The sequence below is a fragment of the Notothenia coriiceps genome, unplaced genomic scaffold, assembly GCF_000735185.1.
Source record: "Notothenia coriiceps isolate Sejong01 unplaced genomic scaffold, NC01 NC01_scaffold00038207, whole genome shotgun sequence".
Lineage (NCBI taxonomy): Eukaryota > Metazoa > Chordata > Actinopteri > Perciformes > Nototheniidae > Notothenia > Notothenia coriiceps.
The window spans coordinates 57,596-84,835 of record NW_011370908.1 but is presented as its reverse complement, the minus strand read 5'-3'; the positions used below and the strand labels follow the sequence as shown (position 1 = coordinate 84,835).

The following is a 27,240-nucleotide window of genomic DNA, read 5'->3' as shown; positions in this document are numbered from 1 at the left end:
TCCTCATGCTTAAATGCACCCCAGTTTTGGCATGAGCAACAACCCAATATATTCCTGTAACTCAAGCTGGTGCTGATGCTACGCCTCCTGTAACGACACGCTGTAATGTTGGTTTTGCAAGATGAGCGTTGGCCCCTGAATCTCTCCCTCCTCCTGGCTTGAGTTTCCCAGTTGGCACTTGTGTTTTAGCTTTCGATGTCTCCATGTTGGCACCGGGATGTAAAAACGCCTGCCCAAAGTTGTAGAACTCGGCTACTCAGGGACATTTTGTTTTACAACGTTGGCTTTGTTGTTTACTGAAAGCACTGTCTTAGCACTGCCATGATTCAATTCGACTAATGCTGCCGTAATTGTTGGTTGGATTTGCAGCATTTTGTGCCCTCCCCTTCTTCTCCTCCACTGCCATCTCCGATAGCTTTTGTCCACTTATAATGGTCTCAGCCAGTGTGCAGCTGTAGCGCCCGCTTTTCTCGTGTCTCAGCAGCACCCGGCTGAACCACTAATGGAGGGCTTGTGTGAGGAAAAGCTGGAGGCAGCGTAGGAAATGCAGAGTTGCAGCTCAAATCAACCTGCAGACCTCCCGGGGAGCGAGGCTTTGAGGAAACACAGAAAAAACCTCTCAGTCAGAAGAAAAGGAAAGATGAAATAAGGCCAGAGTGCTGCCGAGTTGTTTTCTTACGCCTTCAGCATCTCCAAACTTTACTTTGAAAAGACCCTGTGGCTTTGGACACGACGCAGTACTTTGTCAAGATGGCATCATAACCTGAGAAGCTGGTCCCTGGAGGTTTCAGCGCGCGTCCTTGCTGTCCAGTACTTTGACATTTTTTCTTTCAAGTCTTAAAACAGACTGTAAAAAGCATGCTTATCTTATTCATCAGTGACGACACAACAAGGTTAATAATGACACACATTGTCTGAGCTTTATTCTGCTCGTCCTTCACGACGCATATGATTGAAGAGGACAGGATCCGGGAATTATAAAAACTATCAGGCAGCCTGGAAAAAAGGCAAATTACCCAGTAGGGCTTTGTATTGTTAAGAAATGACAGTACAAGTACCTTTCAACCCTTAAGGTGATACAGATACCAACAGAATACTTAGTTGAATACCATTTATTTAAATGTATTCCTATTTTTTCATGTTAATGAAAGTATTCAGTTGCATTGATGCAAAACACTTCTCATCCCCATCCATAGAACAGACTGTACGTGTTGTAGCTGCTGCAATAGTGTGCTAATCACATGGCACATTAAAACAATGAATCCTTACAGTGATTGGCTGCGAGAAAAACAAACAAAAACTCCTACTTTTTAAAATGTTGGTACAAAAATGATTGGTTGCAGGTATCCATTGACCGGAGAATTGTAGAAAGGTGCTACTTGCTTACCTTCACCTTGCCTCGGTAAACACTTGCATTTTAATACGAATAAACAGACAAACTGTACTTCAGGACATAATAGCCTCTCTGGCAGACCTCAGAAGAATGCAAGGGATGTGCGCGTCCATTCCTCCACTTTTCCAGCTGCAGGAACATTTCCATTGTCAGGCGTTAATCCGTAGTGACTTTCAGCCCCCCCGCTCTCGTCCTTGGGCACACAGGGACTCTGTGTAGCACAAAACAGGAATGTCAGGGGCCTCCGTCAGCAGAAGACCTTGACCGACCTTCTTAATTCAGTGTCTCTGCATACAGAGTAGTAGATCTGCAGATATTACCTTGTGTGTAAATTATATATAGGATTAGAGGACCTGTCGGAATTTGTGTGAATGTAAATCTCAGTTGACTTTGCTTTCAGCCTGAAAGCCTTAGTTTGTGTGATGCATCGTTTCCACTGCAAACCAGAGGAAGACATAATCAAACACACACACGTCTTTTTTTTGTGTGTTTAAGGGAGTGTAATTCAATATTGTTAGCGCAGAAGGCAGAATGAAAGGAAAGCAAGTAAACACAAGATTGTTTTGTTATCTGGGCCGCGGCTGGCTCGAGGGGTTTTGATTTCTGTTTTCTGTCTTTGCGCAGACATGCCGGGAATCTGCAGCTCGGAGAGAGAGAATCAAACAAGCAGACTTGAAGGATTTTTTTTCATCTTTGGTACAAATCACAAGCTCCACTGAGTCACTAAAAGTGCTGCTGATCCAGCGTCAGCCTTGGCTAAATGTTGTGCTATTGTTGCCAAGTGCAAACGTTTTATTGGTAGGTGGCATCCTTATCAGCACTTTCTTTGACATGCTGGTTAGCAGATGTTGGACAGGACTTGACGTGCTCAGAGACAGGAAGCTGTCATCGTGCCTTCAAGAAGCGTGTGTTTGTGCATCATTGTCATGGTTGTGAGCTATTAGCCCACACATCCAACACAACGCTTTGATCAGAGAGACCCATATCTGCAGCATGCCTTACAGAGGACAACAGCAGAAGTCACATGACGGCTCAGATTGATGTCAGTTATTGCCTAAAGAAAGAAATGTTAAAAGCCATACAGTTACAAATGTGCTGTGCCTCAACATAATATATTGTGTTTATTAGAATGCTTTCATAAATTCACTTTTTGACATCCTCAAACTGTATCCTACAATTGTATTTTCTGGACTAGATTTTACGAGGTGAACATTCTCTCCTGTCTGAAACACAGTCTGAATTAGCGGCATATTATCGACTGTGATAAACCAGCAGCCATACTTATCTATTCTTGATTTGCACATCTACGCAGGGCTTTCCTGGAGCCATAGTCCCGCCATAATAAACATCCAACGTCTCATTTTTCTCAAGCGGCTATAAACGCCTGCTGTTATATTGTTGTCTCTGTGGGTTTGACTGTAAATATTTGGCAGCACAATATAGCTACCAAACAGAAGCACAGAACTGCAACAAATCCACAATAAGTGTGTCCTTCTCTTGTATGTTTGAAGCCATATTGTTACAGATAAACTGTGCCGCTTCTTACTCTTGATAATCCATGGAACACTAACTCGTCCATTATGACTTTCTATGTTACTTTTTCCATAATGGATTTCACTGTTTTTCAAGCAAAAATGTCAACATGTGTTGGTTTCAGCTTCCTAAATGTAATGTTTTTTTTCTTTTGCATGTTGTACATTTAAAGGTGGGGTAGGTCATTTTGGAGAAACCAGCTCGAGTGCGCTAGAATTTGAAAATACACAGCCGGAAAAAATCTGCCACTTCCTTACAGAGCCCCTCCTCCAAAACACACGAACGTGCACATGACCAATGAGGGCACGAGATAAGTTTCTGCAGAGATGGAAGGCTGACAGGCAGGTANACCTTCCGACTGTCCCGTCCGATCCGGTAGGTCAATCAGGCTATACTATATTATTGTCACATAGAGCTCGCCAAAAGTTTCGCAATGGAATGGGGTGGAAATTACACGCAGATATTAGGAAGTGACGACCGAGTCAGTCAGGGCGAACGCTAAAAACGTTTGATATTGTACCACGTCGTTTTTACTTAAATTCAATTTATTTTCTTTTACGGACGAACCATACCCATAAAAATCGTTCTGTAATGTGGTGTGTGATTCATGAACCCACGTCTACCCCTAATAAAAGTCGACGTTTAATTGGTGTGTAACACAGCTTGATCACGAGAAAACGTGTTCTGACACAGACTCCCTACACGTGTACAAGTCTAACAGTGATCATCACCCAATAAATAAGGAAAATTTTACAACCTTGTACCTCAAGAATAACCGTTTCCTCCTTATACGACCCATGTAGTCTCGATACCGACAAGTCGCGATTCTAAGAACACACATAAAACCGAAATTGATCATTTTGATACATTTAATGATACTCGGAGAGATTTTTCTGATTTTTCCGCTAATCAAAGTGAGTCTTAACCCCTTATTACACCACATATATACACATTGGTGATAAGTCATCACGGAATTTTATAGTCTGCCGTGGGGGTACGTCGGTCTTAAGCGTTGTAGAACCGGTACCGATAAGATGCATCCACCCTAATGTGCGTGCGCACACTTCACCAGACCAAGCACTTTACCACATTATGATGGTCTCACCAAAGAGAAAGGGTGGACCGCTGACGAGCCAGCACTTTCGTCCTACTCATCTGTCGCCTCTACCTCTACCTCGCTCCTCCTCTGGCCGACTCCCCTCTACGAGCGACGTGTCAACGTCGTCGTCGCATTTAATTCAGGCCGTCCGTCGCCGAGGGCGTTCGTCCTTTAGAGGCACCCGACCTCCACGAGGGTGGAAGGAGTCGGCGGCGCAGAGAGTGCGAGCGCCAGCTCTCTCGGCCGGTGTTTCACCACTCCCCGTCGGTCCCCTTTTTCTAATCTCCGGACGAGTCTCCTCCCCTCCCTATCATCTAGAACACTGACGAGGAGGAAGTACACTCTACAATCAAACTCAATAGTCCACGTATTGAGCCACGTTTGCTAACCAGGTCTCTTCCGCTACACAAACTGTCGGAAACTATAAACCACCGCCGTGTAGCACAACACGCAGGCCAGGTTCACGCGAAAAAGTGGGGACCCTTTTCGAGGTGAAAGGACCAGAAAAGAGGGAGGTGTATGCCGGGAGAATGGGGGCAACGCACACGAGAGAACGCTAGTCGAGAACAGGGAATTCAACAGAAATTGAACGAGGGTTCGGCATGGGAGGTGTGTGGGAGACGTTTTGGGAGTACACCTGTCCCTGCGACCCGACTTGTAGACCCCCCACCCCCACCTACCGGGTCCCACCTCTCGTCCGAACACGGTCTGTTCACCACTACTTTGCACCCCTCTTTTCCGGGTGGGGTCCCACGTCACCCCAAGTGTAGAGAGAGGTGAGACGGTTTCCGACAGCTACAGGAGGGACGGCGCTCCACACTGCAAACTGGACCACCGCAAACTTATCTCGTGCCCTCATTGTTCATGTGCGCGTTCGTGTGTGTTGGAGGAGGGGCTCTGTAAGGAAGTGGCAGATCTTTTCCGGCTGTGTATTTTCAAATTCTAGCGCACTCGAGCTGGTTTCTCCAAAATTTGGATTTTTTGTCACTTAAGATATTGCTATCGGGATGTTAAGAGCATTCCATGGAATATAACAAAAAGTGTATCTCGAGCCGGTTTCTCAAACGTACCTACCCAACCTTTAATTAAATAGAATATTTGTATAGTTTATAGTTGAACTTTCTACAAAAAAAACTTTACAAAGTGTCTCATTGAACTCTGGGAAACTGGAACAGACCTTTGTCTTATGATTTTTGAAAACATCAAACAATTATTTTATCCATCTATCAAACAATTGAGCAGATTAAGTGATAAAGAAAATACTCTTTAGTTGCAGCACTAGTTTGATTAATAGTTTCTTCTGGAAAAAACATTGAGCGCTGAAAGTAACTAAAACATATCTCGCAAACCTGAACATAAAACAAAGCTTTCACCCAGGAAAATACTACATTGTTAGTAGAAGTCATCTTTTGTTGTATACTGTATGAAGGTTAATTGACAACTCGACTCACAAATGATCCAAATCTTTACATTCAGGAATCGCTGAAAATGGGTTAGGGTTAGGGTCACTAAAAAACCAGCAGTGGATTCTGACGTTGCTCATGATTTTTATTTAGCTAGTCAGTCCATTACACTCCTACCATTATCATAGCAGTTGATCCAATTAAGGTGTCATGGAATAAGAGTCAGAAACACGTCAATCATCATTGGAAGAATGAAACAGTGCCAGCGTGGGTCACTTTATTTTGGGTGTGTTTCAGCAGGTGTTTGAGACATTCTTGATTTTGACTGAGTTTCAGTGAGTTTAGATTGTTGAATAAATGTTGAGGCTAAACAGCAAAGCCTCCAACTAATGTTAGTTTGGATATGTCACCATGTCATTTTTTATCATGCAAGGATATCCCTGAGTACTTTTACTCACAAATATCGTAAATGATTGCAAGAGAAGTAATGCAATGTCTCTAAAACAAGGTTAAAGTGTTCTTTAGGATCAGATAGATGTAAGTCAAGTGGGATATTGTTATGATGATTGTAGTTGTACGTCCTGTGCTTGGACTTTGGTTGTCAGATAATGGATATCAGAGCTGTAAAGTCACGACGTCCCAACCAACAGGTGGTGTTCATGTTGGCCTGTGGTGGCGTCAAAAGGTAACTGGGAATCGATTTACATCCCAATATTGACAAGATTTTTTGACAGATATTGCAATTCGATTTGCAATGTTTGTTTTTAAGCGACCCAACGGAAGTTTATTGTAAAATGCGGCCATATCTCCGGCTAGGAAGGTCGTATCAAAGTGCTCCCGTCTCTAGCACCCCCGCAGCCCGAGCTACGAGTGAAAGAACTAAACCTACATGAAACTTCCGTTGGGTTGCTTTAAAGTCAAGCTTCAGTTTAAGATTCACCCTGTAATAGATGTAAAACATGTGATGTAGNATTACTAACCTGACTCAGATGGTTTGATTCACCAAACCATCTAGGAAAGCTCCATTGGAAGCCATTTAGAAAAGGGCAGGAACTTTCAAAAATACTTGGCAGATGATTGGATCAATCTGTCTATCACCTTCTATCATGGGCCCCTTCTGATTGGTTAACAATGACTGGTACATGTGGAGCACAGCACTTCTGATTGGTGTGGATGACTGACACACAAGAAGAAAGCAATTGTATTTATTTTTAAATTAAAAAAATCGCAGGCTTTGCGATTTGATAATTGCATCATTTCAAATCTCGATTTAAAATTGATGAATCGTTCAGCCCTACTTTGAATGCATTCACGTTAAAAAAACTCAGTTAACGCTCCATCTGAATATTTACATTCACCCACCTGTCTTAAACTTTATTTTTTAGCACCCGACTCTTTATTCCCAGTTTGCAGACTGTGTTAATGTGTTTGTTCTATTCCAAAATATATCACATTCATTCAAAACATACTTTTACAACCTTGCCACATTAGTGTGATTCACAGTTCAGATTTGGCTACTGCTACATCACTGAGTACTCACACACACACTTCACAAGGACTTCCTGATAACAGTATTTAAACAATGTGGCTGCCAGCCCTCACACTCATTGTATCCTCCTCCTCCTCACTGCACAGGAGCCGTCTGCAGAGCGGGACCTGGACGGGTTAGGGGAGCAGGCGACAGACGGAAACACCAGACTGACGGACATCAGCGGGGGCACAGAGGGCCGCAGCATGGCGTCCATACCGGAGTACTACGCCGGCAAGAACGTGCTGATCACAGGAGCCACAGGCTTCATGGGAAAAGTGCTGGTGGAGAAGCTGCTGAGGGCGTGCCCTGAGGTCAGAGCCCTGTACCTGCTGGTCAGACCCAAGGCCGGACAGTCCATGGAGCAGAGGGTCAGCGACATGATGACCTGCAAGGTAAGAGCTCTGTGTGCACTGTGAAGAGTTGATATGTTTATATATGGAGGATTCCACTCTTACCAAACAGATCTCCAGCAATATGTTGAACCTTCACAGACAACACATTTAAACCTTACATGAATGCCACCATTGAATATATCAGTACGTAAGAGAAGTAAACTACGACTCTTAATTGTGATCAAAGCTCTTGGGAATTGTGGAGATCCAAAAAATAACAAATAATAGAAATGCATGGTTTCAAGATAAATAAAGAGATTAATAATTCAAACCTGTGGATAAACTTATAGTATTGCTATATTATTTAGGAGAGTGACTTAAAGGTCCCATGTCATGCTTTTCCGGTTATTACCCGTCCCCTTGTGTGTTATGAAGGTTTTTATGCATGTAAACGGTCTGCAGAGTCAAAACCCTCAAAGTACACCCTGTAGCGAGTAAAACTCTAACACAGAAAATACCTCCCCAAAACGCCTCGTTGGAGATACGTCACTGTCCATTGATTCTTCCGGGTACCGCATGATGTCATGCGTTACCCAGAACCAAATGGACCAATCCGTGGAGCCGTTACGTTTAGTCCGCGGAGTCGTTACGTTAAGCCCCCGTTGATTGGTCCAAATTGACCAATCCACGGACTTCCTCACACACACACTCAGTGCAGGCAGCTCTGCTGATCTCTCCTCCCTGGCTGCAGGCTGATAACAGACAGTTGGGATCGCGGCGAAATTCTCTCTGCAGACCCATTCTCACAGCGTTTATCAACCTTTTTCTTAATCAATATCAAGCCACACTTATTGTTTTTACTTCGGCTGTGACTTTGTGTGTGCTCAGGGTGAGTTTGGCTGTGTTTCGCTGTCGCTAAACAAGGAGATGCTGTATGAGAAACCAATGTGAGTTTGGAAAATTGCACAATATAAATCTATTCTAGTAGAACTCAACAATGGAATTATGATCAGTGGAAATGGCCATGACATGGGTGAGATCTTTAAAACACATGATTTCACAAAAAAAGGAAAAAGTGGAAAAACTTGATGATAAAATGATGAGGGTTAAACTTTTTTTTTTAAATGTTGATGATAAATGAAATGAAGAAACTTAAAGGATTATCCTGTAAAAACGTTTTTATAACCTGTTATTCGCAAGGAAATAGATCAAAATGTATGGATTACCAGATTAAATGTTCTTACTTGCCTCTCGGGGCTTAAAATCCTCCCCCTACTTTGCAACTCCATTACAAACTGCATTGAACATTGGTAGAGGCATGTAAGACATGTCACTCTGCCTCATGTCTTCACCACTTTTCTGCATGAATCATTTTCAGGGTTAGTAACCATCAAACAGATATGAGATAGTGTTTAATCGCTATGGCAGCATTTGTGAGACCTTCATGCCAGGTGACGCCATGACTGTTTGGATGTTTTGACTAGTGGGCTGTTAATTCAAATCATTATTCAAAACCAGGGATGTTCAAATAGCATTGCATTGTGTGTTTACAGAGAAATAGAAATGTGTCTGTGAAACACAGCAGCAGCAGCTGCTGTTGCCATGGTGAAGCAAACTCAATGAACCCAGAAGAATTTCTCCGAGTTTAAGCAGAGACACAAAAAAGAGAGGAGCTGAGGAAAGGGAGAGTATTGTGAGGGGAGGAAGAGGAGGGAAATAAACAGGTGGCATCAGTTATATCAGGCCAACAGCAAAACATGACTCAACAAAAACACCCAAACTATTTTGGACCTAGTTAGGGCCGGAGCATTGACACCGGTTCTGTTTTGATGTGCTCTGAAGCAGCTGCTGCTCTACTTTGATGCTGTCGGCCTCAAACTGTCAGAACACCTGAGAAGAAAATCACACTTTCTCTCTATTCTCCTTTCTTCTTCTCTTTCTTTTAATAGCATCTATTCTTACCATTTCCATTGAACCTTACATTCTGCTCACTGCTATGGTAGCAGTTTGATAATTTGTCCCTTTCATTAAGCCGAGCACTTGTGTTTATTTGCCTCTTTCTTTTATTTCCCCAATCCTTTCGTCAAGGTGAGCGTAATGCTTCGGCAAACCGGGATCCACAGAATAAATCTCACCGTATAATTAGTTCCCTGTGACACAACAGTGCTGCTGAAGTGCCAGTTAACACCCTGTAATCTCTGCTCGTCAGAGTGGGCGACAGTGAGAGGACTTTTTATACAAACACCTTATTTAATGTGCGTTCCTCCTCTGCTGCTGCTATTAAGGAAGAAAGGAAGCAGTGATAATCAAAAGTGTTTCTTTTAACCAGCGTCTCTATTTGCTAACATGTCATCCACAAGGCAGAAACTTTTGAGGTTCACAAAACTATAACAGAAGAGAGAGAAGATAAACGGTTCGGTTTACAGCTCTGCATCCCATAATATAACATGGTCTTCATTACAAACAGGCTTTACCAACTTAACTGTGAACATGGCTGATGTAAATGCATATTCTACTTATAATACTGTTTAAATGCCACTATACATACTTTAAATAACATCCTTCTTTTGTGTAAAAATACATTTTTTTACGATTTCTTTATGGTATTGGCCACCTTTTTTCATACTTACTACTTTGTCCATTGTGTCTCTCTTTGATATGTGTTTTCACATATCCAAAAACATGCTGTCTTTAATTATGTTTAAATGTTCCTCCCTTTAACAAGAAATGTGGGCTTGATAGATTGTTCAATGCAAGATTTTCAAGGTGATATGTTAAATTGACTTAAATCTGAATGGACTACATACATGTCCAAAGACTGCTCTTAAAACCCAAATAACGTAGACCAAGGGTGTCCAAACTACGGTGGGCTGCAGGCCCGTGGTCCGTTTTTAACTTTAACCTCAGCGAATTCTAAGAGTATAATGGAATTTGGCCCACACATGAAACTTGAGCTTGTCTTATATTGTACTTCTTAAATATGTAAAAATATATTACTCAGTATTCATGGACCTTACATTGGTCAACCAAATTCCTTTTACTCGTCCACTTTACCCACTTCATCTTCACAGAAATCAACGTATAATTGATCTACTGCTAGCGTTTGCAGTATCTCCCCCTCAAAGCATGTTCCATTGGATGCAGCATCACTCTAATGGTGTCCGTTATCAGAACACTGCTTGACTCTGTGCCAAGTTCAGACTCACTCGCGCTCAGCCCGATGCAAATGTGATGTCATTAAGTTTCCATCACCGGGCCTCAAGTACTAATTGGTATGCATGCCAGTCCTCAGGTCAGTATTATTCTATGCAGATTGGGCATAATTCATGAAGGAGAACAGTGGTTTCGACTCTCGAGTAGCCTCTCTCCTCATCCTTCAAGCCAGGCCAGTCATCATGCCACCTGTTGCTAGGTAACGACTATCAGATCTGTCCCATAGTGGGGTTTTTTAAAGGATGCATTCAGGGGATATGCCCTGGAGCAGGAGAGAGAGAAAGTGATAGAAATCTCAATGTCTGTCTGTCTGCTGCTTTACTGTAGCTCCTGATGAGCTCACCTAACAGACATTTCTGTTTTTAACTTTGGGGTTATATTTATTCTGGACTGGCTGGAATGTTGTGCTCCTCTGTGTTTGTTGTTTTCCCTGCACAGCTGGCAGAAGTGCTCCTCTTTTGGGAGCCATGCTGTTTGGACACTGGCAGGCCTAATTGCGCTGCCAGCCTCTGAATGGCATGTCAGTATACCAGCATGCCTCTCACAGGTCTGTCTGCTGCTTTCGGCTGGAAGGAATTGTTACATTTGCCTATAGAGCAGGAACCTGGACATGCAACATTTGCAAAACGACTATATTGTAAATCATTGCTTCAGAGGCCATTCAGTGATGGCTGTGACGGCTGAAAAGGAAATTGATACAAACAATGCTTTTGTGTTTGTGTGCTGACTGCATTATTAGTATGTTGATTATTTTCAGAAATCTAAATGTGTTGCCCAAAAATCATTAGAGGATTAACTAAAAATGTATTCATATATTATTTATATTTTAATGTTTTTACTTTCCCTTGTAGCACATCATATTTTTTAATTGAAGATATAACAGAACAAAATAAAAAACAAATACACATAAAAATGGGATCAAACTATAAATCATAAAAAAGTCAACATTGGGGCAGTTCATTTTCACAGTTCAATGGCAAGACTATTATTTTCTTTGCATAACAAGTCAAATATAACTGTATTTTTACTGCAATTATAGGATTAAGTTGATAATACTTTTACATTTAAGGTTTCAAAAGAGGACTTTTTCTTATTGTGGAGTATTGTTTCTTCCACCATCCCACTGAGAGAGTCTGTGTTACAGTTATAAATAGCTCCATGCCTAACATGCCAGACACATAGAATAGAATTGGAATTGGGAGGGATGAAACCCTCTTTTAATGGTCACACATGCAGAGCACACAGCACACACAGTGAAATGTGGCCTCTGCATTTAACCCATCCTAGTACCAGGAGTCTAGTACTAGGAGCAGTGGGCAGCTATTGTACAGCGCCCGGGAAGCAATGGGAGTGAGGGGGGAAGGGGGGTGTCCAGTGCCTTGCTCAAGGGCACCACGGCAGGGCCCAGGAGGTGAACTGGGACCTCTCCAAGTAGCAGTCCACACTCCATATTTTTTAGGTCTGGTCGGGGACTTGAACCGGTGACCCTACAGCTCCCAGTGCCGGACATCAGAGTCCAGCCAGAGCCACGCCATGATGACAATGCTGATGCGAAATAAATAAGCCACACCAGTTTCTTAATGAGGGGTTGGTACGAGTTAGAAATGAGGGCATCATTGTAATTGCTTTTATTGAAACGATCCCAAATCTGGGCGCTTCATTAGGCGTGCACAAGTCTTTTATCTACCGTTCAGATAATTAAATCTCTTACTCTAAAGAAGCACGTCAACAAATGCCGTCTATCTTGATTGAAGTGCAGATATTCCTCTTTTAGCTGCCTCCTTTTTTCTGCGAGAGGTCAGGCGTGATTCCTGGAGGCCTGCAGCTACTACGTTATTAATAGTTGTGCATATCAGACACACATGGATGCACAGTAACATACAGTACAAGGAGGTATATTTGCAGTAGGGGGGTTCTAGGGCTGAGGGATTCTGAAAACATTACTTATATTACTTACATTACGGTATGAGCAGCGATAGTAGAGTGATTCAGCATTTGTGAAACGTTTTCTAAGAGGATCTGTACCAAAAAAGGATTTTGTATGAAGTCTGTAGGCTGGAACATCTTTGCAGCACCACCATATTTAATAAGGAATAATATTTACACATTACCATATACCAATACCAAATATTGCACAAACTGCATGGAGTTGAAATAGGCTTTATTGCAATTTTGATATATTTATGAACAATTGTGCATCCCTGCTGTGTGCTGTGCTTTCCCATTGCACATTATCTCACTCTGACCGTACATAACTACACTGTCGCATTGATTTCCTTTTATTTGCGTCCAGGAGCCAGGTGATCTTTTGAAGATGTATTGATTCCTGCTGCCTCTAACAGGCTGCCCCACTGTGTGTGTTTCCACTTGTGGAGCGCAATGAATTGTTAATGCTGTCAGTGAAGACACACCAACCCCAAAGAAGAGAGCCAGGCGTTGAAGCACCTCATTTGTAGGGGCCAAACGTTGGCACTACAACTAACGTGTCAGTCTGTAATATCATTGGGCACAAAAATACTTTCTCACATCGGGAAAGAGACGTCTGTAAAGCATCGTATGTGTTTTTAAAATGTTATTTGCTTAAAGCCAAATCCAGAGGTATTTTTTCTCTGCCTGCGCACTTGCGTTTTCCTTAAGCTCCGCCTCCAATCTGCAGCGTTATGGGCGCTCTTGGTTCAGTGAAATGAATGGACAGGCATAATCATTTTGGATTTGGCTTTTGGTGCATTTTACAACTTATAGGTCATAATGATTTAGGGCTGTTCAAGTGTTCATACTGGATATTTACATTTGCACAATTAAATGTATAAATGTAAATACTTACTTACTAAATCATAAATTGGTTTAAATATGTGTCTTTCTCAATGTAACATGTTTTTAAGGGGAAAATACATCATGGACTGACAGGGAGTAGCCGCTAAGAGAATGTGGCTCTCCACCCGGCTTGGCACTATTATGCTACTGTTAGTCGGGTAATTTCACCTTCATGCGCCACTTAGCAACTTTCATATTAATGGACGGGCCCTACCTACCACACTCTATCCAGTTCTAATACATCCATCAGGCACACCTGGCACCACCAAGTCCACAACCTGAAGTAAGAGCAGACCATTTATCAACATGCTCCTCTGCCTCCCATCATGCAATCATTCAGGCTTTATAATCTAAATCCTCAAGTCACTGTTTGGCAGGAAGCAAGCTCTGTAGAAAGAGCCACTTTTAGGGATGAAAACAAGCGAGATGATTGGTCCTGACTCTGAGGAGAGTGCCAGGCTGGCACATTGCGAGGCATTCGCTGTGTTTATGTGCTCCGTCGGCATGCAATGCACCAGGCAGGCAGACTGAGAGGCATCTAATAATCCTGCAACTCCTCCCCAGACACAGGGGCAGCGGGGAACCAATGCTTTTGCGTATAATTAGGCCCCAAATTAAATCCAGTTTATGAAACAAATTAGCACATTTAATGTCGCCGGTGAAGTCATTAAGCGAGAGGACACATGCCTAGTGAAGACTCAGTTCTTTAGGGGACAGATCATTCAGCACAGCTCAGTGCTCTCACAGCATGTGGAGAGTATGCCAGCCGTTCTCTCTCTCCCCTCCTCCATATGACTCCACAGATATCTGTGGCACAAAGCCCTCGGAGACGAAATGTTACTAAAATATATTTAGTCATTAGGCCACTGCATTGAAAATAATGTATTTGCTGTTTGATTTATTGTCTTATCATTGGGGACCTTGAAGTCTTGAGACTTGACTTCTCTCGGATGACTTCAGATTCTTTTTTAAACCACTCAAGCTTGCTTTCTTGGCACTGTAGGCAGATAAGCTGATTCACCATTCAATCCATGCTCCCTTCCATTCCTTGTGGTATTTAATCAGGACACAAAAGCCTGCAGCCCCCACCATAGACTCTCATAAAGTTGCATTTCTGTCATTTTGATCTTGGAGGGCAGTAAGAGTCTCCTTGGCTCAGCATGAGATCACTGTCTGAAAAACTGGAATGTGATGCCACCAGCATACTGAACACCAAGCCCAAAGACCTTCTAACTCTGCTCACATTGATCTTTTGAGTGTTGGAAGTCCTCCACTTTCATTAGTTTGTTGTGATGCTTGATCAGGTCCCTAAGCTCTTAAGAAGCTGTGAGATTCAGGGCTGAGCAGCTGAAGGAAGAGGTATTAGGCCTTGTGTCTATTAAGTGGAGCACTAGAAATATAACACTATTCCTAGACGGTACTTAACTCCAGATAAACCAGAACATTTGGTCCCTCATGCAAATCTAATTATGTGCCTTAGTTTACCTTTTGCTCCTTCTTTCATCAGCATTTCCTCAGCATCCCGGAGCATCACAATGCAGGAATCAGCATTTTAAAGCCCAATTAGTGTGAAATCAATTTTTCCAAAACAGCAGGCAGAGTTTCCATCCTCTCACCGAAGGTTTTAGAACCTATGTTGAAAAGATGTGCAGAGGCGGCTGGTTAAATCTGGTTTTATGCCACTGGGACACAGGTACAGGGATGGATGGAAGAGAATCTGAACACTTTTTCTCCATAATACGCTGACAGCCCCAGGGGTTAGCCATGTCCGTCCTTCTTTACAGCCTCTCAGGAGACTCCTTGCATGTCTTTCTCTCCCTAGACTTGGTGTTTTGTCTTGTAGTATGCAGCCTTTTCATTTCTGCAGAAGAGAAAGACAAAACCTGGCTGGGTTCTGAGATTTAATCTAGGCTTTCTTCACTATACATTGGCTGTTTTTGACTAATTATCCACAGTGCTGGAGGAGATACTGTTATTAACTTTTAGAAAAAGTGTTTTTCCTGCTCACTTCCCATTTGACTCATTGAAACAGTGCATGTCAGGAAATGAAGGTCACCACTGAGGGTGCAGCAGTTAATCGCTTCTGTCTGACACACTTCAGTAGGCTTTCTCTTGCTACAGTAAAGTGTACGTCCTGTTTTTTCTTCGATTAGCAGCATCCGGCTCCTGGGCAGGAAAATGACAAACAGTGACGCAAGCAGCAGCCACTTTTAAGACATGTACAGATGTTACAATGAACAAAAAGAAGGGCATTGACAGTGTTGGTGGTTTTTTAACTCAAGTACCTAAAATATTGTCCCAGAAACTGTTTGTGTGTGCTTGATAACATATGGACCTGAGTTGTTGTTTGTTGGTCAAGATACTGATTTGTTACACTAGTTAGTATGTTGGCCTACAACATCTAAAAAGGGTTGCAGACACAGTTCAAAGTCCTGATACACTTTGAAAATATCAATATTTTTCATTAGTGATTAAACTGCAGATCATTTTCTAGATTATAATTTGGTTAGTAAATGTAAAAACTATGTGTATATATATATATCACAATATAATTTAAACTAAGGTAATGTTGTGAAATGTCTTATTTTTCTTAACCAGCCTTTTAAAAGTTCAAAGATATTTAGTCCAAACTAGGAAATGTTGTCTTTTACATTTTTTGACAGTAATAGTTAGTGTCATAAGGCTGCTGCTGTGACATTCAATCCATCAAGTATTTATACCACACCTCTGCAAGTGTGAATAGCATGGCCATCATTAGCTCTACTGTCCTTTCCTTTGTGACCCCCCTCATTCACCCAGACCCTCTCAAAATTGACTCTAGGTTGACATTTTGCTTACATACACCATGGACAAAAAAACAACGCTTTCCTCAGAACTTTTGTGCCTCTTTTCTTGCTCTTTCTCCCTCCTATAGCCACTTGCTCCAGGGGAAAGGTCTGCGTGAAGGGGGCTGTGAGGAGTGGAGCCCAGTTAAAGGGCAGTTAGTCAGAAGAGAGGCTGTGTGAATGGCATCTCGGGTTGCTGTGCTGAAAGCAAAGAGCCATTAGTGTTGGGTTTCTGTGAAAGTCCACAGAGCGGCTGCTTCAAGCACTCTTGATGGAATATTTATTGAAGAAAAAGTGGCAGTGTCCAGCGCGGAGAAATGACAAATGGCGGCCACATGTACAAGCCACCACTTCATCTCAAACAGAGGAAAGTCGTTCACAGAGTTGACTTTATTTCTGACCTTTATCTGTGCTTGTCCGAGGCCATGACTTTGTTAAACTGACCACAAGATGTACTACTAAATCACTTGTGGTTGCACTGAGAGGGAAAACATCACGACACGTCCCTGCAGAGAGTGGAGGAAATGTGAACTGGTGGACCATTGTTTCCCTGTACAAGGCCGTCTCGGAGGAGGGTGGGATGGTAAATGCGAGCGATGGAAGGCTGGCACTAGAAAAGAGCCTTTTACAAAACAATCCCACAATGCCATTCTGTGCTTGCGTCCATGACAAAGAGTGCTCTATAGCCCACATTGGACAGCCTCATTCACCCCTCTGACCCTGATGCACTTGCTCCCTTCTGAGCTTTTGTATAAGGTGACTTGTATTACACAATTATCTATTTTTGTTGAGTTTACTCAGCTGTTAGACACTCGTGCTACTATTTTAGTCGGGTAGTGTGTCATGGAGCAACAGTGTGCACTTAGTGTTTAATTACACTTAGAACAGTACATTAAGAGACAGCATTGTACAGGTTCCTATTTAGCTAGAAATGAGAATTAGACTTTAATGTTCATCTACATTAGTGTACATTTCATTTCAAACCTATATTTAACCAGATTGGTCCCATTGAGATCATAGATCTCTTTTTCAAGGGAGACCTGCAAAATACATTTGCAAATATACTGTAAGATCAAGGTTTTGCCAGATACTCTTGGTGTTCTCAGGCATTCAAATAATAACTACGTAAGTGGTTTTCAATTAAATAAAGAAAGCACAATAAATTGCCGCTAAGATTTCCTCCTCAGTCAAACCAACTCTTCTCATCTTGGGAAAAGTTATTCTTTTTGCTTCCTCTGGTTTGGGTTTTTTCTCAGAAGCAGTTGCAAACTTCAGGAATGAGTCACACGTGAGGACTTGAATCTTTTCTCTATGAAAGCGCAGCATTTGACAGTGATAGATGCACATCAACCTGGCCAATCCCCAAAATGCATTTCAGTTGTGTTGTAATTGTCACATTGAACTCTTATGTTACATAACAATCAGCGCAATTAAAACTGTTAAGGTTTGTATCAAGACTTCCTCGTCATTCAAACCACAAGGGTTTGTGGATGATGAACCGCTGGCAATATCTGGTTGGTTTGTTTTTGTTGCCAAGCGACACACCCTCAAGAGGAAGTTGAACTGAGGGCCTTGTATGACCTCAACAGATCTGTGAATCATACAGTAACCAGGGAAATGTTTTTGCTGTAAAAGACACAACAATTTGGTATTTTTGAAAAGCTACACTTTGATTATGTTCTCCAATCTTCACAGAGTGTGGGTCTGTTCCTGCAGGCTGTTGGCCTTGAGCAGAGGGAGACTATTATTCTTAGATTACATAATGATAGATGTGCTACATATTGTGCAGAATATATTGCATTCTTCCCCCGCCCCCAGTTGGGAATAGTTCTGGGTTATGACATTACATACTGTATATCAGGACGCCTAATATGGGCTGCGTGGGGTAACAGCGTCACGAAGCAGAAGATTGATGGGGATGCAGAACATGAATATAAACAGCTGTTTGAAGCTGTTTAACTCAACATCTGTCCTCCTCAGAAAGAGGACAGCTGACACACACAGAGCTGCAATCTTATAAAGGGGGGAGCATACACTTTGATGCCAACTCCCTCTCTTATTCACCCTTTTTTTATTCTCATGCCATTTCTTACTATCTGTCGTCATCTCTTACACTGGAAAGGAACTGCACAAAGAAATGCATGACCCAATTTGACATCTAGCTGACTTTCTCTGCTGCCTCTGCTCAGTGTCTCCCTGTATTACACAGTGATAAAAGTCCTGTAGGGATGGGGGTGCAGTGCTTTAGTGTCTGCAGGGTGTCAGACGGTGAGGCTTGTGTGAGACATGAGCTGGTAAATCTAGATGACTTATTCCCCCTCCATGTTGGAATGTCGTCAGCAGTGTAAAAGGTGGAATAATACACGTAAGAGAGGCTTCATATACAGTATAGGGTTAAACAAGGTGATGTAGTGCATGATTTGCTCACACACTTGTGATGAAAGATTATTCTGAATTGAGTATCTTTCAGTTCTGGACTTTCCATCAGATAAAACGAGCCGACTTAACAGGAAAAGTAATCATTCCTTGCAGCCCACATCTCGCATATAAGAGTTTAATTTCCCTCTCCGATTTCACTGAACAGAGGGGCGAGTGTTCAGTCCTTTATTCAAGGGAGTCCTTTTTGTTTGTTTGGTATATTTTTGGTAGAAATGTATAGGGATGGAGGTCAAATAAATGGTGATATTTTTTCTTTGGATGATTTGGCCTCTATAAGCTGGACTGCTTTATGGCACTACTAGATGTACTACATTTCTCGATCTATTAAGTAGTAATGTATCATATCTTGCTATGACTCCAACTAACAATCATTTCCATCCTTACTCAGTCTCACTAGATTAATTATAGTCAATTAAATGTAAAATAATGACCAAATATGTTTAAAAATTGTACAAAATGTAAAAATGAAAGCAGTTGTTTCTGTAAGAACAGTTTTGCTTTTATTTAAAAGAGGATTTGTAATTCCGACTCTTACTTTTCTGTAGTTTGACGGATCATTTTATCGCTACCACCACTAAAACACTGTCAGTGTGGAGGAGCAGAATCCTGAAACACTGTGGATCACTGTTGACTGATGCCTTTGTTTGATGACACATATGTTTATGGTTTTCATAAATCAAAACAGGACAGACACATCGGATCAGAAACAAATCTGGTGGTGAATCTTGACGTGATTTTTATCTGAGGGATTTTATGCAAAGCAACACATTTGCTGTCGACGCGTCAGGCAGCTTTCATAGTTGATGTGCTCTCAGGCTCTTGTGTAATATGGGAATAATAATAAGTGGCATTTCAGTTTGTCACTCTATTTATTTATTTGCCAATGCTGATGTAAGATTTTGATCTCATCCTTTTCTTTCTGTGTTTTCTGTCGGGCAGCTTTTTGACCGAGTGCGTGAGGTCAACCCCGACTTCCACCTGAAGATCATCCCCATCAGCAGCGAGCTGACGCAGCCAGGCCTGGCCATCAGCCCCGAGGACGTGGAGAGGCTCTCCGCCTGCATCAACGTGGTCTTCCACTGCGCCGCCACCATCCGCTTCGACGAGCCGCTCAAGTGAGGACCACACCTCCAGATTTAATGCATCAACACAAATCACCACATTCAGCATCACTCCTTCATACAAACACACAAACATACCCTGTGTCCCATCACGGATTCTACTTCTAATCTCAGGGGTGTCAAACTCATTTAAGTGCAGGGGCACAAATGTGAGCTCAAGTGGTCTGGACCAGTAAATTCATAGCGTAATAACCTATTAATAACGACAAGTCTAAATTGTTCCCTTTGTTTTAGTGCAAAAAGGTACATTCTGAAAAGGTTTTATATATTTAATTATCTATATTTTTACAAAACATTGTGAAAAACCTAAAATGTCCTATAGTGCAATTTCAAAAAATGATGCCTCAATTGATCATTTAGACATGTGCATTGCACCTTAGAGATCACAGTGTATCTGCAAAGCCAGAAACACATTTAGTCACAGGTATCTGGAACTGAACCATATAGTATTTTATTTTATTTATCAAAACATCTTGTCAAGATCGAGAAATATATTTAAAATTCATTTCCACATCTTTCTAGTAATCCTGACCACCTCACCATAAAAACTACAGTAGGAACTATTAAGGAAGAAGGTTAAGTTATCCCCCTGTCTTGTAAATTTATAACATTTAGATAAATATATTATATTATCTTCTTTTTTGAGAGGGCAACACTCTTCAAGAAAAGTGTGATAAACCCAGAATATATTGAATTTAGACGATAAGAATGAGACACGTAGGATGTAGAGACAATTCTGTGATCCTAATAGGTGTGATGGCAGATTATTTTTAGATACAACCCTGTAGTTTGTGAAAAGAACTTCAACTTGTTCATTTTAATCTATATGGGGTGAACCCGGTGATGACTTCCCACCCGGTACATGTAGTGGACGGTGTGTCGTCACTCTGCTGCTGCCTCAGGCTCCTGCGCTGTGATTGGATCCTGGTCAGGACAGTGCATTACTGCATATGTAATGTTGGCCCTAGTTATATCCTTTCCTTCTGTGGATGATGCGATGATGATACAGCTGTTTGGTCCAGTAAGTTTGTGTCATGTAACCAGCGCTGCTCCATCCTACTGCCCTCAGGGTTTCATTCTGTTAAGACCATCTCTGACCAAAACATCTAGTTTAAACAAATTGAAACTACAGTAACAAGTCGTTCATTCAAATGAAGCCAAGCAGCCTGATCCAAAACTCACTTAGAAATGGTCTTGTTCATAATTCATAACGCGTTTGACCAAGTCTGGGAAATATTTTCCATCTATGGTTTTGAAATCAAAATGCATGCATTATCATACATTGGCAAATCAAATCGCAGGTAGATAGCTCATTGTAGGGGATGAATAGCAAGTCAAACATTTCAAATGTCCGTAGCATTTACCTCAGTAAGTAAACTACGGTAGTAAACTACCTCAATATTATAGAATCATTTCTATCCAGCTATTTCCAAATAAGCAGGTAATAAGTGTAATAAAGTATAACTTTCTTTTATACATTTAAGGGAAAGTTATACAAAGTTAAATGAAGAAGACTTTGCCTTTTATTCCGCTCATGAACTTTCAAAAAATCCCAAAAAGTGGAAGGTGGATGTTGGACTCAATACATAATTACTGCCTGTGAAAGATGATGATAATAATAATATATTTGTATCAATGGAGCACTTTTCGAGATGCTTTACATAAAGTCTAAGTATCTCCAATAACTAAAAACACACTTAAAAGTCACCTATTATGCAAAATCCACTTGTTGATGTCTTTTATACATAAACATGTGTCCCCTCAGAAAAAAACATTTGCTCACTTTTTGTCCTGATCCATTTCTATAAAAACCTGTCTGAAAATGAGCTGATAAGATTTTGGCAACTTTATGATGTCATAACGATTTTTTGGCTGCAATAACCATTAGCCAATCACCAACCAAGGTAATATCACCTGGATCTCCTCCAGAGCACCATTGTGTTCTTTATAACCAAATATCTCTCAGAGGGGCGTGGGGAGGGGCTCCTTATTTCCATCTAAAGTAACAGACAGAGAATCAACACTTTGGAAACAGGGCTGAACCAGAGGGGATTATGGGATGAAATGATCTGTTTGGTTTTTGGAGCCAAACACTTCAGAGACACGTTTGTATATATCTGAGACCTATAATATATTGATGAAACACAGTATAATAGGGGACCTTGAAGTCCCAGGGTAGCACAGGACATTAAATATAAAGCTATACTCGCAACCTGTTGTCATCAAAGCTACAATTAAGTTCATCAGGTTTTATAATTGTAACAACTGACAACAACAAAAATAGGAAACACCCACAAACACAAGGTATTCGTGCTCCGTGTGTGTTTGGAGGCAGGACACACATTAGGATGGAGTCAGTGCTCGGTGAGGGTGGAGCTGCTCCACTGCTCCCTCACAGCTTTATAGATCTGCTTCCACTTTCTGTCTCATCTCTTCCTCTTCAGCTTCAATCTTCTCTCTGAGTGGCCTTCACCCTTTTTCTTTTTTTACCCCTTTTTATCTAGCTTTCACTCCCATTTCTCTCTCATCCTTTCCTTCTTAGTCATCTCTCAGAGTCATTACTCATGTGCCAGGTCGGGGCATAAATCAAACTCCTCTGATAAAGGTTGCAGACTCCAGACTTTATCCGTGTTTAAAGGATGATTCCTGTTTGTCAGAACGTGGATGTTATTTTTCTAGCTGTGGCCATCATTTATTTCTGCTTATAATACCGTTGTACTCACCAAGAGTCGGAAACACAACCTACTTTTGAAGAAAGGTCAGACCTAATTATCAAAAGTTAGTCTGAGTCTTACATCATGCCGTCTTCTCTGAAGCCATGTTCGTCACCCAGAAACGTGAGAATGTTAAATGTATGACCCTCTTATGAAAACTAAAGTAAATATAGTTAAATAAACCTCTTATTTAGCCAGATTTATTGGGAAAAATAGGAATTATTGCCGAGAAGTACTTATGTAAATATGATACTATAATATATCATTGTAGGCCATAACGTCCCTAAGCTTTCATGCTTTGGAGAATATAATCATTCAAATAGGTATTAAGTGGTATTTCAAAAAGCAGATTTATCTTGGTGACAGGAACCATGACTAATCCACTTTTTTAAGATTGACATTTTGATTATGTTGTATTGGCCTGAAGAGGAAAACCCCTCCTGTTTATTTCAAGAATATTTCAAAGATGGGACATTTCTGAATAAAACCAAGGCTTGTAAAGTAGCAGCACATACTTTTTTGTAAAATATTTCCTAGCTTTTATTTTACAACCTGTTGCAGTTATGTTCCCAGATCTCAGTATTTGATCGGAGCACTATATGGAATGATGGCAAAAACTACAAAAATAAGTGCAAATATGTATCAATTCATATTTATACTTTTGAAGCGATGAGGTAGTGAATCAGACACAGGAAGCGTCACAGCGGTGCATTCATCACTTCCTGTCTGTGTAACATCCATCATCAAGTCCCAGAAGGTGGTGGGAGGAGGACACGCCCACACGCACAGAGCTGCTCTAATAACCGACACCACCCTCCATATGAATGTCAACACTTCCCTTTTTTATTTATCTGTACTGTCGCTGACGAGATGACACCACCTCACCACTTCTGATTCATGCTGGTGGACTCTCCGCCCCCCCGCCACACTCTCTCCATACTCACTCTTCCTGTCGCACCACCCACACAGCCAGAGGAGCACTCTATCTCACAGCATCTATTTCAACTGACCCTCGGTTTTCTTATTGTCGCCTTGGGGGAGAATTTAGTCTGAACGCTGATGTGCTTTCTGTTACTGGATCTGTTGCTGCGTGTTGCCATCAGAGTGTTAAACATGCAAGAGTCTGGATAAAGTCAGAAGCAGAAACTCTTTTTTTAGGAAATAATTGTGCTCCTTTAATCAGAATTGTTGTCAGGATAATAGCTGGCTAAATGTGCTTCTTCTTTTCCACTAAACTATTTATTTAACTGTTGCATAAACAATTATCAGTAGATCAACAGATAGTAGATTACTGTATAGTTAATAGATGTGTACAGTATATACTAGATAGCTATACATGTTCATGGCATTAACTTTTGTAACCCGGTCTTAGTCTTTAGTGTCTACATTTTCTGAGATTAATTTTTATTTTTGATATGCTTCTGTTTTGTATATGTTCTCTGTTTTTAGTTTTGTGACTCATGTGACTTGTCTGCTTTTCTACTTCACCAAAGACAGTACTCTCTCTTTCTACTTTATATAAATCAACAACAAATCTTATAATGGATGAATCATCTTTTGTGTTAATCACAATTTTCAGAAATGTCTGAACCTGGTGATTATTCGTTAAGAGAAAATGAACTACAGGTTATTCCCTCACATAATTAAGCCATGTTCTCTATCTACCTCCCACACGTCTATGCTATGTCTTTATTTCGGCTCCCTCTGTATTCTTCACAATGTGTAATGCCGTCGTCATTTATTCATGCAGTTTATAGGGAAATTAGTAACGCTTGGTTTGACAGCGTGGATCGCCCCCACTGATGCGGCAGAATTGATTGGTCAGTTATATCCATAGCTCAAAATCGACTTTAAACATTGTACTTTAAAAGCAGAAGAGGAACAGACTTCTATTCTGATGTAGAAATTAGATTTATGAAAGTTAATTACTGCTGTACTTTACATCAAGTGTTTGTTTAAGTGCTCACGGCTAAATGAGAGCCAAATGTGCTGGAAACTGTGTTCAGTCAAAATAATGATGATACCAACACAATAATACGGAGAGCAGATGTTTCCCTCATCTTGTTTTTGTACTCGTCTTCCTCCCTCTCGGCTTCTGATCATGTTCAGTGAATTCCTAAAAGTCTGCAAATTCTCTTTTGAATGGAAAACACTCAGTAGTCAGCAAACACAAATGTGTTTGCATGCAAACGCTCAAACAGAGATATTAGCAGTCGGGCAAATACACACACACCTTTTATCTCATTTTCCTGACACACATAAGCACACACAAACCTTTCACTCCCCCTCACACACTGATTTGCACCCCCCCCTCCCACACAGACACACACTATTTGACGATGTGTATCTCTCCCGCAGACACGCCCTGCAGCTGAATGTGATCGCCACCCAGCAGCTCCTCAGCCTGGCCAAGCAGATGCAGCACCTCGAGGCCTTCGTTCACATCTCCACGGCCTATGCAAACTGCAACCGCAAGCACATCGACGAGGTCATCTACCCGCCACCCGTCGAGCCCAAGAAACTCATCGACTCTCTCGAGTGAGTAGAGGAAGGGCTGGTGCCCAGAGGACGTGGAATCAATTCTATTTCAGTTTCATTCATACTCTATATGGGATATGATGATATGAACTCCCCCAATTACTTATACGTGTTTTATTATTTAAAATTCAGGTTTACTTCAGTATTTTCCTGATTTCCTTATTATGTCAGGACATTTCTGAATAAATGAAATTGCTAAGCATGACCAAAGAAGATCAGAACTATGATTCTAGACATTTCATTACTCAATTCCACTCAGGTTTCCATCAGTATCAAGTTTGATATCCAGTCTAAGCCTTGTGAACTTAATGGAAATGACTTTATATTATAGTGAGCATAGGCCTAAATTCACTTGGAATAATGAAGCAAAAATTATTCTGTCAAAGAAAAAAGAAAACACTGACTTAGATAAGGGTTCACCAGAAAAAAAGGTCTTGCTCTCAGGGCTTCCATACATCTGTTTTAAACGTTAGTATCAAGAGAGCTACTGTATCAATTACTTGATTGATTGATTCATAAAACCATGCTCATTTGGATGTTCCCACACACGCCTTATGCTGTAAATAATAATAATAATAATGTAAAACTGGTGGAACAAGCTCCACATTGACTATCAGGATGGCAGAAAGTCTACACATCTTCCGACAAAGACCAAAAACCACCTGTTTCGACTGCACCTTGAAAAAGAAAACCTTTTCCCGAGCATAACACTTAGATGGGTTTGTCCTAAGTGAAGCCAATGCAGGAGCACTTACAATGGTGTGGCTTATGAAAGCTAATGTACCTGCAGGGTTCCTGTTGTTTTGAGTTTGTTCCTATATGGTTAAATGCCATTATCCTAAGTCACTTTGGATGACAGCTAAATGTAATGTGATGCAGATATCAGTCAATGATCAACATAGAATACAATAATACCACAGTGTGGCACAGTGTAGAGGAACGTTCCTCTGACTCTTCTGTGTGTCTTTAGGTGGATGGATGACAGCATCGTGCGGGACATCACGCCGCGGCTCATCGGGGACCGGCCCAACACGTACACCTACACCAAAGCCCTGGCGGAGTGTGTGGTGCAGCAGGAGCAGGACAAGCTCAACATCGCCATCATCAGACCCTCCATAGTGGGGGCCAGCTGGCAGGAGCCTGTCCCTGTGAGTATTTCCTCTAAACGGTCTGATAAAAGTTTGAGTGACTGGTTCCTTGATCCCATGCTCCTCCTGTGACAGTAAACGAATGGAAATCAGATATTGATCTACGTTATTCTGCACAGATCAATGCTGCTCCCCTGGGGGGTTTATCTTAAATGGCCAAGGATTAAAGCAAATTGGTTAATATCTGGCTGAGGAGCAGCAGGATTCAACCTCACCGGCTTCAGTCTGCTCAAACAGCTGCTGCGTGGGGGGGGGGGTGAGGGGGGCTGAAATGGGAGAACGGCTGACACTGAATGTCACATTGAGGGTGGGAAGTTTAGAAGTACAGAAAAGTTCATGCAAAGGCCAGAGGACTTAGAAAGTTAAACGTCGCAGCATCATTTTAAGCTGCTTTCTGTCAAGCTGCCGGTAATGCAGGCGTCACAACATCTCTGACATTTGCATTTACAAAACTGATGTTCTTAACACCTTTCTATGTCTGCACAAGGTAAATAAAAAGGCAATCTGCTATTTCACCTGTCACCTTTACATTCAGCTGGGACATTTTGGTGGTTTTCAGTTAAGAGTGTTTTGTGTTAAACACCCAAGGTTACTTTTTTATGTCTCTAAAATATTATGTTAATTCACATACTATAACTAAATACTTTGGGTATAAACAACAAGAATATAGTAAGAGTATATTAAGTTCAATTTTGAATCGAAATGCCTCTTTCAAGACAACATATGTGATGTATATGAAACTTTCTACAAAAGAAATGAAGAATTTGTATTTCTTTGCTGGTGCTTGAGTGCAGAGGTTTAACAGCTGTGAGGAGGGGGGAGAAAAAACAGGGAAAGATGCTACAATAAACCTCACAAATAATGATTGTACACCGTGAAATAATCAAATGTACTCTGAGGGATTTCTAGATCATGCTGCAAAAATGAAAAATCCAGAAATAAGACGTGAAAGCCCTTGTTGGCACAAGTGAAATGTGTGTGTGCCTGCACTGGCACGGCAGTTCCTGGCTTAGCCTTCAGTTGTAAGCCCGGCCTGGCAGCGCCTCTTCAAAGAACCTCACTCACGCTCTGCCATGCAATCGCCTTGACAGCTCCTTCATTATAAGCCAATCATATGAGCGCGCCCCCACACGGGTA

The 27,240-nt window shown here is 41.5% G+C and overlaps 1 protein-coding gene across 2 annotated transcripts in view; it reads left to right on the top strand.

The window, feature by feature from the left end:
- Positions 1–27,240, top strand: part of LOC104968059 (fatty acyl-CoA reductase 1) — a 44,629-nt gene that overhangs the window by 8,992 nt on the left and 8,397 nt on the right. For both annotated transcript variants that reach the window (XM_010797617.1, XM_010797616.1), the window contains exons 2-5: positions 7,064–7,351; positions 19,522–19,697; positions 24,776–24,955; positions 25,926–26,103. In XM_010797617.1, coding sequence (XP_010795919.1) covers positions 7,064–7,351; positions 19,522–19,697; positions 24,776–24,955; positions 25,926–26,103 — 822 coding nt within the window. The remainder of the gene's footprint in view (positions 1–7,063; positions 7,352–19,521; positions 19,698–24,775; positions 24,956–25,925; positions 26,104–27,240) is intronic.